The 13,474-nt window shown below is 37.5% G+C and overlaps 1 protein-coding gene across 1 annotated transcript in view; it reads right to left on the bottom strand.

Moving 5' to 3' along the window:
- LOC107750870 (protein phosphatase 1 regulatory subunit 37-like) overlaps positions 1-13,474 on the bottom strand; it is a 37,428-nt gene that overhangs the window by 9,307 nt on the left and 14,647 nt on the right. Inside the window, exon 6 of the mRNA XM_016566436.1 lies at positions 12,911-13,077. Coding sequence (XP_016421922.1) covers positions 12,911-13,077 — 167 coding nt within the window. The remainder of the gene's footprint in view (positions 1-12,910; positions 13,078-13,474) is intronic.

Raw genomic sequence — 13,474 nt, 5'->3', positions numbered from 1 at the left:
CACACTCACACACACACACTCAAACACACACACACACACACTCACACACGCACGCACACACACACACACACAAAAATAAAAAATAGCTTTCCCCTCAACTAAAATGTTCTTTTTATTCAGCCTAAGAGAGACATTGACCCGTTTGTTTGGAAAGATGCAGTTGGGTGATAGTAGTTTTGAACTGTTGTTGCAACAAGTACAAATAAGATTGTCACTCTAAAAGGAGGATAGCATATAGCGAACTTTCCCAAAAATAAAAGAGCCGAACTCCAAAAGGCTCAAGAAAAATGTTCTTTTTATTCAGCCTAAGAGAGACATTGATTCGCCCGTTTGGAAAGATGCAGTTGGGTGATAGTAGTTTTGAACTGTTGTTGCAACAAGTACAAATAAGATTGTCACTCTAAAAGGAGGATAGCATATAGCGAACTTTCCCAAAAATAAAAGAGCCGAACTCCAAAAAAAAGGCTCAAGATGCGTGCTACTGCATTTAAATTTAAAACAAGAAATGAAACACTGCCTCTAATTCAAAGTGCATTTCCCTCTGCTCAACTATGACAATAACATCCAATCATTCAAAGGGAGAAGCATTGAAATTCCACATTAGAAGAAAGAGAGAGAAATTTAATAAAAGGACCAAGACATAGAAAAGAGGGAAGGAGAGAGGAAAACAGACACTGCCGCCCGTGTAGCACTGGGCGTCATCTCCGCCGGTCTTGCCTGTGCTGATTTTAATGAGTCATTTCGATGCACACTATGAAGATTAGGTGCCGGTGACGGCACTGCGCCATCTGTAAGGTAGCCGAGCGGTCACAGTAATCCATCTCACACTCTCTGTCGAGGATGGAGAGACGGCGGGACAAGGTCACCACAGGTGGAACCGTTAACACAGTGTCAGAACACAGACCGGAAGCCTTTTCTGAGAAGCCCTTCTTAAAACCTCCAGGAGATTTGTTTTTATTTACCGCTTGCTGACTGCACTTGAGATCAAAGACGAAAAACGAAGTGTTTTTCTTTCTTTCACAATCACTGTGCATCAGTTTAGGGTCTGGGTGACCGGTTACAGTAAGATAAAAGGTTATGAAAAGTTACAGCTTGAGTTCCTTTCAAAGCGCTAAACTAAGCCTCAATGTATATATGGAGTGTTTTTCAGTCGCTAAGTGGTGTCAAGGATCTTTGAGCAAGCTGTAAATCAAGAGTGCACCTTGGCTATTTACAGCAAATTATACAGCATGAATGATTCAGTGATTAGAAACATTCTGGCATTCATTACTTTCGCAAGGTCTGAAGGACTTAAACACTGCTAGCTCTTCACACTGTACAAATGCCCAAAACCTTGAGAGAGATGGAGTGAATCACAGGAACGAATTTATTTAAAATATGTGCTTGGAGGGATATTAATAATAACACTTCATCCTTATTAGAAAGCGCTCAAGTTTTTGTTAGTAAGACGGTTGCTAAGAACTGGCTGTTTCTTAATGCGGATGTGTCAAAGAAAAAGTGACTTTTACCCGCCTGTGTACGTGCACTCCAAGTGGAAGGTTATTTTATTTTATTTTTTTTATTTTTTTTGTACAGCTGTGATTAAAAACACGAGGAAGAAGGTAAGACATCAGGAAGGAGAAGAAACCCTGACTGTCTGCGTAAATGCATACAAATTGCTGCTGATGAGGTCTTTACTGGGACGCTGTTTATCTCGTAATACCTCTAGTTTTAAAACAGCACACTGTCCCCGCTCTTCAGGTGTTCATTTGAATAGACCGAGCTGAATGAGTCTTTCTGTAATTGATCCCTGGGGGACGGAGATGTCTAGGCCCACTGAATCCGCATTTCCCCCAATTACGGATGCCATCCGCGCTCCAAAAACAGAATCAGAGCGCACATCAGAGTCTGAACTCTTCTGCTACTGACACGACCTTACAAACACTAGCTGCCTTCACATGTATATATTTCTTTTATAAAAAAGTATATTTGTACATACTCATACAATGCATTCATATAAAACTTTGGTTAAATAATACATAGAATTATTATAGTTTATGTACAACATTTAAAAGTTTGTGGTTGATAAGATTTTTTTTAAACAATCTCCACAAGGCTGCATTTATTTGATCAAAAACAGTAAAAACTGTAATATTGTGAAATATTAGTACAATTCAAAATATCCTTTTGTATTTAGAATATATTTATTTATTCCTGTGATGGCAAAGCTGAATTTCTAGCAGGCATTACACCAGTCTTCAGTGTCACAAGATCCTTCAGAAACCATCCAATATGCTGATTTGGTGCTCAAGAATTGTGTATTTTTTATCGCCGTTAAAAACTGCTGTGCTACTTAATATTTTTTATTAATTTTTTTATTTTATTTATTTATTTGTGTGTGTGTGTGTGTAAACCGTGATACATCATTTTTCAGGACTTTTTTTTTCTTCTGAATATAAAGCTCAAAAGAACATTATTTCTTTTTTTTTACATTTTAAAAGTCTTTACTGCCCAATGACCTAAACTTAAGTCATAACTTAAATTTACAAGTATGATTAAATTAGGTGAATTAAGGAGAAAAACGTTGTGCAGTAATATATTAATATGCAGTGGTGACCAGAGGCGGACAAAGTACTCAACTGCATTACTTGAGTGAAAGTACAGATACTGCTGGTCAAATATTACTCCATTACAAGTAAAAGTTGTAAAGACAGATTTTTACTTAAGTAAAAGTACAAAAGTACTTAAGTAGCAAAAGTTAAATGTAGTGGAGTGAAAAGTACAATATTTGTATTTCAAATGTAGTGAAGTTAAAGTCATAAGTTCCCAGAAAAAATAATACTCAAGTAAAGTACCAATACTCAAAAAGTGTACTTAAGTACAATACTCAAGTAAATGTACTTAGTTACTGTCCACCTCTGGTGGTGACTAATGGACTATGTAAGGACAAATACACTCCCATTATTTGAATTGACTTAACATGGCCAAATACACAGTGAAGACTTCTAAGGGCACTACAGTGCGACTGACATGTAGTCACTGAGTACAAACAGCTACACTAAAGTACCACCAAGCACACCACAAATATGTCTCTCTATATCTTTTTCCCCCATCTACCAATGTTTAAATGACAGCTCTGTGCGCTTAGTGAATGGGAATGTAGGCTAGCACTGGACGACAGGAAAATGGAAAACAGCATGTGTGGATTTCTGACTGGAGGTCAGTCAGACAGAAGCAGGACTTCCAGGTATAAATATAATTCACCTTCCCGTTCCACTGCAGCCACTGAACTGCTCTTCACTGAAGTCAGAACAGAGACGATCTTTCAAAAGTCCCTTCAAAAGTTCTTATACAGGAGGAAAAGGGATTTTTTCCCCCCTCCAAGACCAAAGCTTTAAAAATAAAACCAGAAGCCCTTGCTGACACTCCTTGCTTTCTGGACAGAGTCTTGCAAATAGATAAAATAAAAAATAAAATAAATAAAATAAAATAAAAAATTAAAACATATTCAAACAACTGATAACATATAAAGAAAAAATAAATAACCTGATGTTGTCGGGGCATGTGCAAGGAGTGTTTGGAGGGCATTATTGTCTGTAGGACATGGCAGCGGTACTCGGTTCAGGCCCAAAGCTGTGGTGATGGAGTGGCTGTGAGTTAATTACTGATTACCTCTGGGGCCGTTCACCTGTGAGCCCATCATTACCTCACACTCACGCCAAGCAGGTGCCATCCCTGGTTGTCCGCCACGCTTGTCTACTGTGGCATGATTCCCTGGCCTGGGCCTAAACCCCTTTCACAGGAACCGCAGGGGCACATGGCACAGCTCAAACCTCAACATCTAGCGCTATCCGGCCAGAGGTCAACTTCTCCTTTCTCCCCCCTTCTCCATTGGATCTGGAGCTCTCTCTTTGGCCTGGCCGGAGGACACAAGGAAACAGCTGGCCTACGCCTGCCCGCTTGGACATGGCAGTTCTAGAGCATCGATAGTGGTGCCCACCACACCAGCTGATCCTCTCCCAGGGTCCCTGTCACGATGATGTCTTCATCGCTAACCGGAGCAGACGCCCGCTCCTGGCAGCAACTGGAGGTGACAACAAATCCAATTATCTCCCCTCCATGGAGCCCAGGCAGCCCATGCCGGTGTGACAGAGACGAGGACGGGGACAGGCAATGCCCTGCCCACTCCATCCCACCCCTCCCCCTGATTTTAGTGGGCAAACATACTGACTACTGCCCCATCACCCCAGTCACAGGGACAAGAGGACAAACAGAGGGCTCCTGTGGTCTGCACAAGAAAAACACAAAGATACCGAGACAGAGATCAAGAAAGACAGACAGACAAACAGAAATGGTATTCAAATACACAGACACATGCATATAGATATACAGACAGACAGACAGAACGATACATACAGTAGATTGAACTATAGAATGCTTGAATGAACGAATAGAATGGAATGACAGATAGAGACAGAAATAATAAACATAGACAGACAGACAGACTGACTGACTGACTGACTGACTGACTGACTGACTGACAGAAAGATGGATGGATGGTACTGTAGATAGATCTGTTGTAATCCTGCCATCAGTCATGGTGGTCTGTCATTGACACAAATGTCCCACCGTATGGATATATCCTGTGCACAAACCTGATTTGCGATAAATGTTTTTAGGTGACACGTCCTGAGTTAACCTGTATAAACAAGTTAAATATCCATAATCAAAATGAGCTTACACTGGAAGCATTAGAGGTGGGTTAAATGCATATTAAAGAAATATGTATTGATTGTTTATCAGTGTTTATAGGTCATCTTTACCTCTGATGATTAGCCAGAGAAAGAGAGTAAGTTGAAGTGAGAAAGGGGGCACTATAAGACTAGAAGGCAGAGCTAGGGCTGCATAAATTGGTTACTTTTCTTGATATTGTAATCATCATTATTAATTTTGATTAACAGATTTCACATTCAAATATTTTTGTCAGGCTGTGTGTTGGTGGGCATTGTTCATGACTCTGCATTGTTACACCAGTTGGCATAAGCGACATTTAATTCAGGGGGCAGGAAAAACAAATTGTGAAAAAATACACAGAAATTTCTTTCTTAAAAAGTCTTTATAGATATAAGTATCAAAGCAATGTCCTACCTTATTGCACCACATCAAAGCCGTCAATACTGCACAGCCAAGAATAACTTGACTAAGAGGTTGCCAACATTTAATAAAATGTGGACTAGTTTTGACCCTTGCTGCTGATTTTAATGGCGACATTAAAGGGTTAGTGTTAAGACATTACATTTTAAGTGTCTGTTAATGGCTTTTCATTTTCAACCAGAAATGTGCACAATGCTTTCTGATGTTCATACAATTTTTCTGTCTTTTTTCCAGTTGCCAAATCCAGTCACTTGAAATGTGTCAATTTTGGACTCTTTGCCACCAAATGCAAGACACGGGAAGAACGATAAGTTGTGGGACTATATTCAAGCCAGTCATAAATTGCTGGAAATGAAATCACTGGTTCATATGACACAATCTCAATAAAGTTTACACATGTTTTTGGTCCATGAACTGGATCTCACTCGGAACACGTGCTGTCTGTGAAGGTTTGGCCAGGCCCGGTTTTAGAATTAAATCACCAAGGGTGCTCTAGCCTTAATGCACATCTATTTTCACATATCTGTCAATCATTATGAGAGTGAATACAGCATAAATATGCAGATGTCATTCCTGAAACTTCGCAGTGTATGTGTCCAAAAAAAACAAGTTTCATACACATTCTGAATGGATTATAGCCTAGAAAGTGCACAAAGCGAGCTCCCTTTAATATCCAAGTTCATTGCAATCTCACAAAGTTCTGTTATTATCAATGAAGCTCTCTAAACTGCACAATTAATATCTTATTTACATCGCATCTGCACTTTGTTATGAGATAATTCATGAGCATGCAGAACTGAACTGAACTAAAACTTTTCTGACCGACTAAAATGTTTTTGATTGGCCATTGCTTTCAAGAAATCAATAGTTTGTAACTGGCTATATTGACAAGCGACCAAATTATGACTCATTGAATCAATTACTCAACTGGTTTGTTCAGCAACACCTATTCAATCAGGAACGAAACGTGTTACTTGCAGATGTGAGGCTATTCCAGGTTTAGTGAGTTCATTCATTCAAATGATTCATTCAAAAACACTGACTCATTCAGGAACTAAAGAGCACTAAAATGTCTTGCCTGTAGAGATGCAACAGCTGGTCATGCTTCTGTGATTCACAGAACTGTTCGTTCAAATGATTTGTTTGAAAACACTGATTCATTAAATGCCACTGCTGTGTGTTGCTCTGAGACACTCAAGGGTTTCACTGTTGTTTCGTTTGAAACAATTCTAATTTACGGAGCAAAAATGGACAGAGCAACTAACAATTATTCATCTAAAGTAAGGTACTCAATATTATGTTATATAATGTGCATTATTTAACTGTTATATTAACAATATATTAGCAATATTAACCAGAAAAACGTGACTTTACAAAGTACATCACTTTATAAAGTACAGACACTTCATATTGGCCCTCATAGTAGCATGAAAAACAAAATGGTTAAACATGTAAACCATTAATCTTGCTCATTAGGACTGGTTGTCGCAAGTCTAACAATAATTTAAATTCTTCATTCATGTGCACATGTGATTGGTTACAATGCTCACACATTCAAGCAAAAAATTAAAAAAAATGTTGTAAATAGAAAATAGAGCGCTAAGTGCTGCACACTTACGCTACTTCCAAAGATGACCTAATAGATCATCCATATTCATATGCAGACCATGCCACTGCAGTCCTGTTAATTTGAATGGGAAAGGAAGATTCTTCTGGCTGAAGCCCTCTGATAAAGGCAGTGACTCACGGGTTTCATGATATTCAGATGAGCCTTCACTGTGGGTGACTGGTGACTCAGGGTGCTTGAGCATGGAGTTGGAGGACATGCCCAGAGGGAGATTCTGAAATTCTGATGGACCAACTCATCCAATGGGCCATTTCTAGTGGAGTAGAGGGAAAAGATAGCATCCAGTCCCATCAAAATATGAGCCAACGTGTTTCAGGCAAAGGCTTCGGAGACAGCTCAACAAAGAACCACTGAAGCAAAGGCTTCTCACACTTTACTGGACATTTACTGCAGCTGTCTATATAGACACATACATTGGTGAACATATGCATTAGTATAGAAATTTAAAGGATAGTTCACCCAAAAAGAAACATTATGTTGTTATTTACTCACCCTTGTGTCAATTTCCCCTCTGACAGTGCTTTCAGATCTTACTCTTTTCAGACATTATGTTATCTCACGGAGGGAAAAATTCATGCGGGTTTGGAACAACAGCAATTTTGTAAATGACAGTTTTTATGTTTGAGTGAAATGTCCCATTAAGTGGTTAAGTCAGGGCTCAACAATAAAGATTTTTTGACAGTCAGGTTAGTAGTTCTTGCTTGGACAACATTTTCACTGGCCCCACCACAAATTAATGATTTTTTAAAATATATATTTGCTAGAAATACCTTTATTTATATGTACACTACCATGTACAAATGAAAGACATTAATATTTTATTTAGCAAGGAAAGCCTTAAACTGACAGTAAAGACAATTCTAATGTTCCAAAAGATTTTTATTTCAAATAAATAATGTTTATTTTGACTTTTTATTTATCAAAGAATCCTAAAAAATGTCAGTTAGAAATGAGCTATTACTGTAAAAATATTAAAAAACAAATGTTTTCAACATTATAATATTAAGAAATGTTTTTGAGCACCAAATCAGAATATTAGAATGATTTTTGGAGAATCATGTGACACTGAAGACTGGGGTAATGATGCTGAAAATTCAGCTTTGTATCATAGAAATAAATTACTTCTTAATTGGATGGATGGATGGATGGATGGATGGATGGTCAAACTTTTGAAGGGTAGTGTATATTGATTATTTTATTTATTTGTAATTTAAATTTTTTTAAAATTCCTAAATTCATAAATAAACCTTTGCTGGAAAACAATGTCATAAAATTACTCTTTGGTTTGTAGTTTTCAACATATTCTTACTGATTCTACTTTCAAGATAATCCCAATGAATAAAAATGGATGCACAAGATCAATAAAGTTAAAATTATTTTTCAATGATTTTTCTGTCAACCTATTGGTGAGCCCTGAATCATGTGACACTGAAGACTGGGTGATTGATGCTGAAAATTCAGCTTTGTATCATAGAAATAAATTACTTCTTAATTAGATGATGGATGGATGGATGGATGGATGGATAGATAGATAGATAGATAGATAGATAGATAGATAGACAGATAGATAGATGGATGGATGGATGGATGGATGGATGGATGGATGGATAGATGGATAGATAGATAGTCAAACTTTTGAAGGGTAGTGTATATTGATTATTTTATTTATTTGTAATTTAAATTTTTTAAAAATTCCTAAATTCATAAATAAACCTTTGCTGGAAAACAATGTCATAAAATTACTCTTTGGTTTGTAGTTTTCAACATATTCTTACTGATTCTACTTTCAAGATAATCCCAATGAATAAAAATGGATGCACAAGATCAATAAAGTTAAAATTATTTTTCAATGATTTTTCTGTCAACCTATTGGTGAGCCCTGAGTGTGTGTTCACAGACCAAATGTCCAAAAGTGTGAATATTCACTTACAGGAAAATTACTAATCAAATTAATTGTCATGTTCCAAGCAGCTTAATATGTATTTGATATCTCCACAAGATTTGTGTCAATTGTAACTTCTAAAAAGCCTTTACATCAGTTTGTTTTTCATATGCTCTTCCACAATCCTCAACCCTCATCCCCCTTTTCACCCTCAAATGGAAAAGAGGATGGAAAAAAAACAACAACAACCTCTACTTCCTGTGAAACTGTTGGTCGCACCTCTGACTGCACTGACGGGGGAGAGTAAAGCCATTAAAATGACACGGAGACAGATCGTGTGTGACACTTCAAAGGGTCTGGAAAAAGCTGGAAAACTGAGCAGCGCAACCTCCTCACCCACCCTCCGGCGGGAAAGAGAGGAGAAAAAAACACAAAGCCGACAAGCATGCGCCGCATGGTCAACACAAGCACCCAGAGACTCCCGCGCTCTCCTCTCGGCCTCCCCCCAGACCCAAACACAGACTCGTCCCCCGTGACTACACGTCCAATGATTACACTATTCCCGCTCTCGCACTCAGAGGGGCTAATTAATGCTTTAATATGCAAATGAGTGCCACAGTAAATTACACAGCTGGCAAATATGCCTGTTTTGCCCCCAAAACTACATCAGGAAATGAGCAAGACTGCGTGTGGATTGTGAATGCAAAGAGACGGAAGATTTATTTCGAAACTGCAAAGACAATTTCACCTCAAAGTTTTAATGGCGCAAGGGTAAAAGTTTATGAAGAGTCTCTATCTGCAAGATCTGAACAGGTTTATTTAGATTAGTTAATTAGATGCCACATTTAATTTAACACAATGAAAAAAGGCTGTGAGGGAAGCATATATATATATGTTGTGAATATTAGATGTGACCTGCAGTAGGACCTAATTTTTTTTACAAAATAGTGCAACATATTGCACTTCACAACCTCATGTTTGTTCACATTATGTTAAATACAGTGTCTAGTAAGTATACAGTCTAGTGTCTAAGCAGACTGGCTTCTACAACAAGATATTGGTGACAAGTGCTATTTTTTTCCATGACAGTGAGAGCAGATGCAAAGAAACAGAGAGATGTGAGAGTGTGATTTGGTTTAGCTTTGATAAACATATGACACTTGACTGCTTTGCTATATACGGCTGTCGCTTTCATGCCCTACAACCATGTGAAGTTGATGGGAGAAGATTCTGTGAAAGTATCACTAAAATATGGAACTTGTTACTCACAAATTCCACTTCTCTAATTAAAGTATAAGGCCATATGGAACTTTAAATATATTTTTTTGCAGTCACTGGAGAGATAAAAACAGAAAAAAATATGAAGCTGTGGTGCACAGGTAGCACTTGCAATGCATAGGAACTTTGAGTTTTATATTTATTCAAAATAATAGCATAAAAAGCACATAAATACAAATTAAAATTAAATTAGACATAGGAGCGGAAGAAAACAATGAAGAGACAAGCTCCTAGAGGCACAAATCACATATTTAGATACATTTATCTATATTAGATAAACTACTATTTAACATAAAATTAGGAAAATAGCTAGTCTATACATATCAAATGTCTGGTTTGCCCCCCCTACAGTTTTGTCCCAATTGTATTCAACAACTGAAATCATAGAACATCGTAATTTTGACAAACTGTGGAACTGATATTCAATTAATTGCAGTAACTATTTTAATTATTAATGTTTTTAATTATTAATCTTAATTGGCAAAAATGCATGTCACAGATCTTGCATATGTACAACCCTATTACTACATGACTACATGATGACCCCCATTAAAAGCGTAGCATTATTGAAAGAATGCATGCTTTTATATAAGTTATAAGAAGTATAAAATAGGAAATAACTACAAACCGTTTTTGATTTTGAATTGAAAATTCTAACCGACTCAAAACTTTTGACTGGTAGTGTATATAGATTATTTTATTTTATTTTATTTTTTACAACATTATTCACTTTTGTATTTTTTTTATTCCATAAATACATTAATACACCTTTGCTGAAAACCAATGGCATATAAACTAGCATTTTTAAAATCATTTTGAATTGAAAACAGCAATGTAGTGCAATAGGATGAAGCCATGTAAATATTTACAAAAGTATCAGTAAGTTCAAAAACTGAGTTCTCTTTAAGAGTGCACGTGTGTGTATGTGTGTGTGTGTGTGTGTGTGTGTAAAGCCCATCTAAGTAGCTCATCAGAGGTCCCATGAGCAGGACCTGCTCTCTGTCTGCTCACTCACTCAACTCCAGCCATCATAGAGTTAGACACCATGACCGACCACAAACACTAACCAACGCTTAGTTCCACTTGGAGTCTGTCCCACAAGACCACCTGCCCCTCTGCAGCCCTACCTGCATCTCTAATGATCCTTAATGAGAGACATCACAGCAACCTGACTGTGCCATGCACAACAACAGTGACATTGAGCAAACAGCAAAGGAAATAATATGATGCCATTGTTGTACATCATTGTCTTAAATGTATATAGCTCACCCCAATATATTTTTTCCATGTTCAAAATGTTGACAAAAAGACAAGACAAATGCTTTAGGTGAAATAAAAAGACAAAAATGAGGCAACTGTTGGCATACACTAAAAGTATACAGCTCAGGTCTTGGAAGAATTTGATGCGAATTGTTGAATGTGTAAAGTTTGACCTTAACTAAGAGTACAAGCACCTTGCTAAAGAGATGGATAACATGGTCCCAAATCTCTCCAAATCTCTGAACTACCTAAGACTCCCACAATGAATATTTTAGATCAGTAAATAATTAAGAATTAACACCAAACAGGCCACTGATCAAATAGATTTGGGCTTCAACAGACACGCCAAATCAGATGCTGTAAACAAAGACCCAAGGACCTACATTCCCTCCCTACCACCTTCCTCTCGTTTAAATATGCGCATGTAAAATCGCGCTACGCACACACGCACACATCCGCATACGCTTTTCTTCTGAAGAATGAAATTTTCGCTTTTCTCAGTCCCAGGGAATTTTACGAAACTGAATCAGAACACTTGATCTGACCACCCGCTGATTTCTGATGGAAAGATTTGCTTTTTAATACAATCGTCAGTCGTTCTGCCACGTTGTGCCTGGCCCAGACAAATCCCAGCAGTTTGTCTTCTTGTACTGCCACAGTGAAATGTCTCATTCTCCATCGGTTAAATACCACCCTGCTGTAATCTATCACGGTGGAAATGTTAATAACATCGTCCTCTGTTTCAGCTGAGCTTAAATATGACACATTTATACACATTTAAGACAGATGGCGTGTTTTCAGGCCGTTTATCGATGAAAATATATTTCGAGGTGCAGCTGATTGACGGGGTAAAAACATCAGACTCCAAACAAATGACTGATATAAAAAAATAAAACAATCCATTTCTAGCATTAGAATCTTTTTTAAAGAGAGCATTCTGTCCTTTCATGATTTTAATTAATGCTTTAATGTGCAAATAAGATAGAGGAGATAAAATCCTGACAAACAGATGGCGAACTTTCTCTGTTCTGGCATGTTCTTAAGTTGCGGCATCAGTTTTTTCAAGGTTTTTGCAACAAAGTGTGAAGCAGCAGCTCTAAGAGATCAGCAACATCTCGTATCTTTGACGGGAACTTCTGTCTTGAGTCAAACTTGGTTAATATTGGATCATGCTATGGCAATAATGAGTTTACCTGAACAACTTTACAATATTAATTGTGATAGCAAAATCCATCACCAGACCTGGGCTGACAAGACGAAGCCCCCCAATTTTGTGTGTAAAGAAAGGAAATTCAATTTGACTATTATTTTTGGATCATCAATAAACACAATACAAAATAATACAAAAATATTTGGTAATACTATTCCTGTACACCTCTAAACAATAATATTTCTCACAATGTTTCCATACTTTTTGACCACTGAACCAAATGACTTTGATTTTCACTTGTCAGGTACTAAACTATAGATTTATAATCATAGATTTAAACATCTATAGTAATTAGCGCAAAAATGTCTCCAATAAGACCCTCAATAGACAGAAAAATGCATATACACAACATTTTCCCATGATTTTTAAAATGTAATTTTTATTTTCCATGATATTCCAGGCCTGAAAACTACAGTTAAAAAAATCTTGATATTTCCAGGCAGACCCAAGGACCATCTGCATGCAGAATTACTGTTCTAAACACTTAGATAATCAGGACGAGGTAAAGCTGACAACTGACCTTTTCCTCTTTCAGATGTTGGTCCAGATCCAGTCTGATGAGTGAACGGTTGATCTTTAGGGCCAACAACAGAGCCATGAGGCCCCCAGAAAGCACCTGGTTCTGCCGTACTTCCAACCGCTGGATCTGTGGACTCTCTGCAAGGATCTCAGCCAAAGTCACAGCACCTAGCACGGTGAGTAGAAAACACAGGCTCAGTTATAAGGTAAAACAGAAATGCATCCCCGTAAAAAAGGAAATTTAGAAGGAGAGAATGTGCCAAAGAAGCAGAAAAGCAATATTACGAACCCTACCCTCACATGTTATTCCTGTGGAAGCTAGGCCAAGTTGCAATAAAGAGCGATTGATCATGAGGGACTCCTTTAACGTGTGAATACCTCTGTTCTCAAGGTTGTTTTTGCCAGGGTTCAACGTTTCGAGCGTTTTTAAGCGGGGCTGGGAAAAAAAGAAAAACAGGATGTTTAAGAAAACGTGCACTGATGAGCTTGTTTTTAAATCACTTTTTGTAATTCAAAAGTGTCCTTTTTCTGTGCATTTGAATCCAATTATGGATAGTGAATTTGT

The sequence above is a fragment of the Sinocyclocheilus rhinocerous genome, unplaced genomic scaffold (genome assembly GCF_001515625.1).
Source record: "Sinocyclocheilus rhinocerous isolate Xijiao unplaced genomic scaffold, SAMN03320098_v1.1 scaffold392, whole genome shotgun sequence".
Lineage (NCBI taxonomy): Eukaryota > Metazoa > Chordata > Actinopteri > Cypriniformes > Cyprinidae > Sinocyclocheilus > Sinocyclocheilus rhinocerous.
The sequence above is the reverse complement of the archived record's forward strand: the minus strand, read 5'-3'. Positions and strand labels throughout refer to the sequence as shown.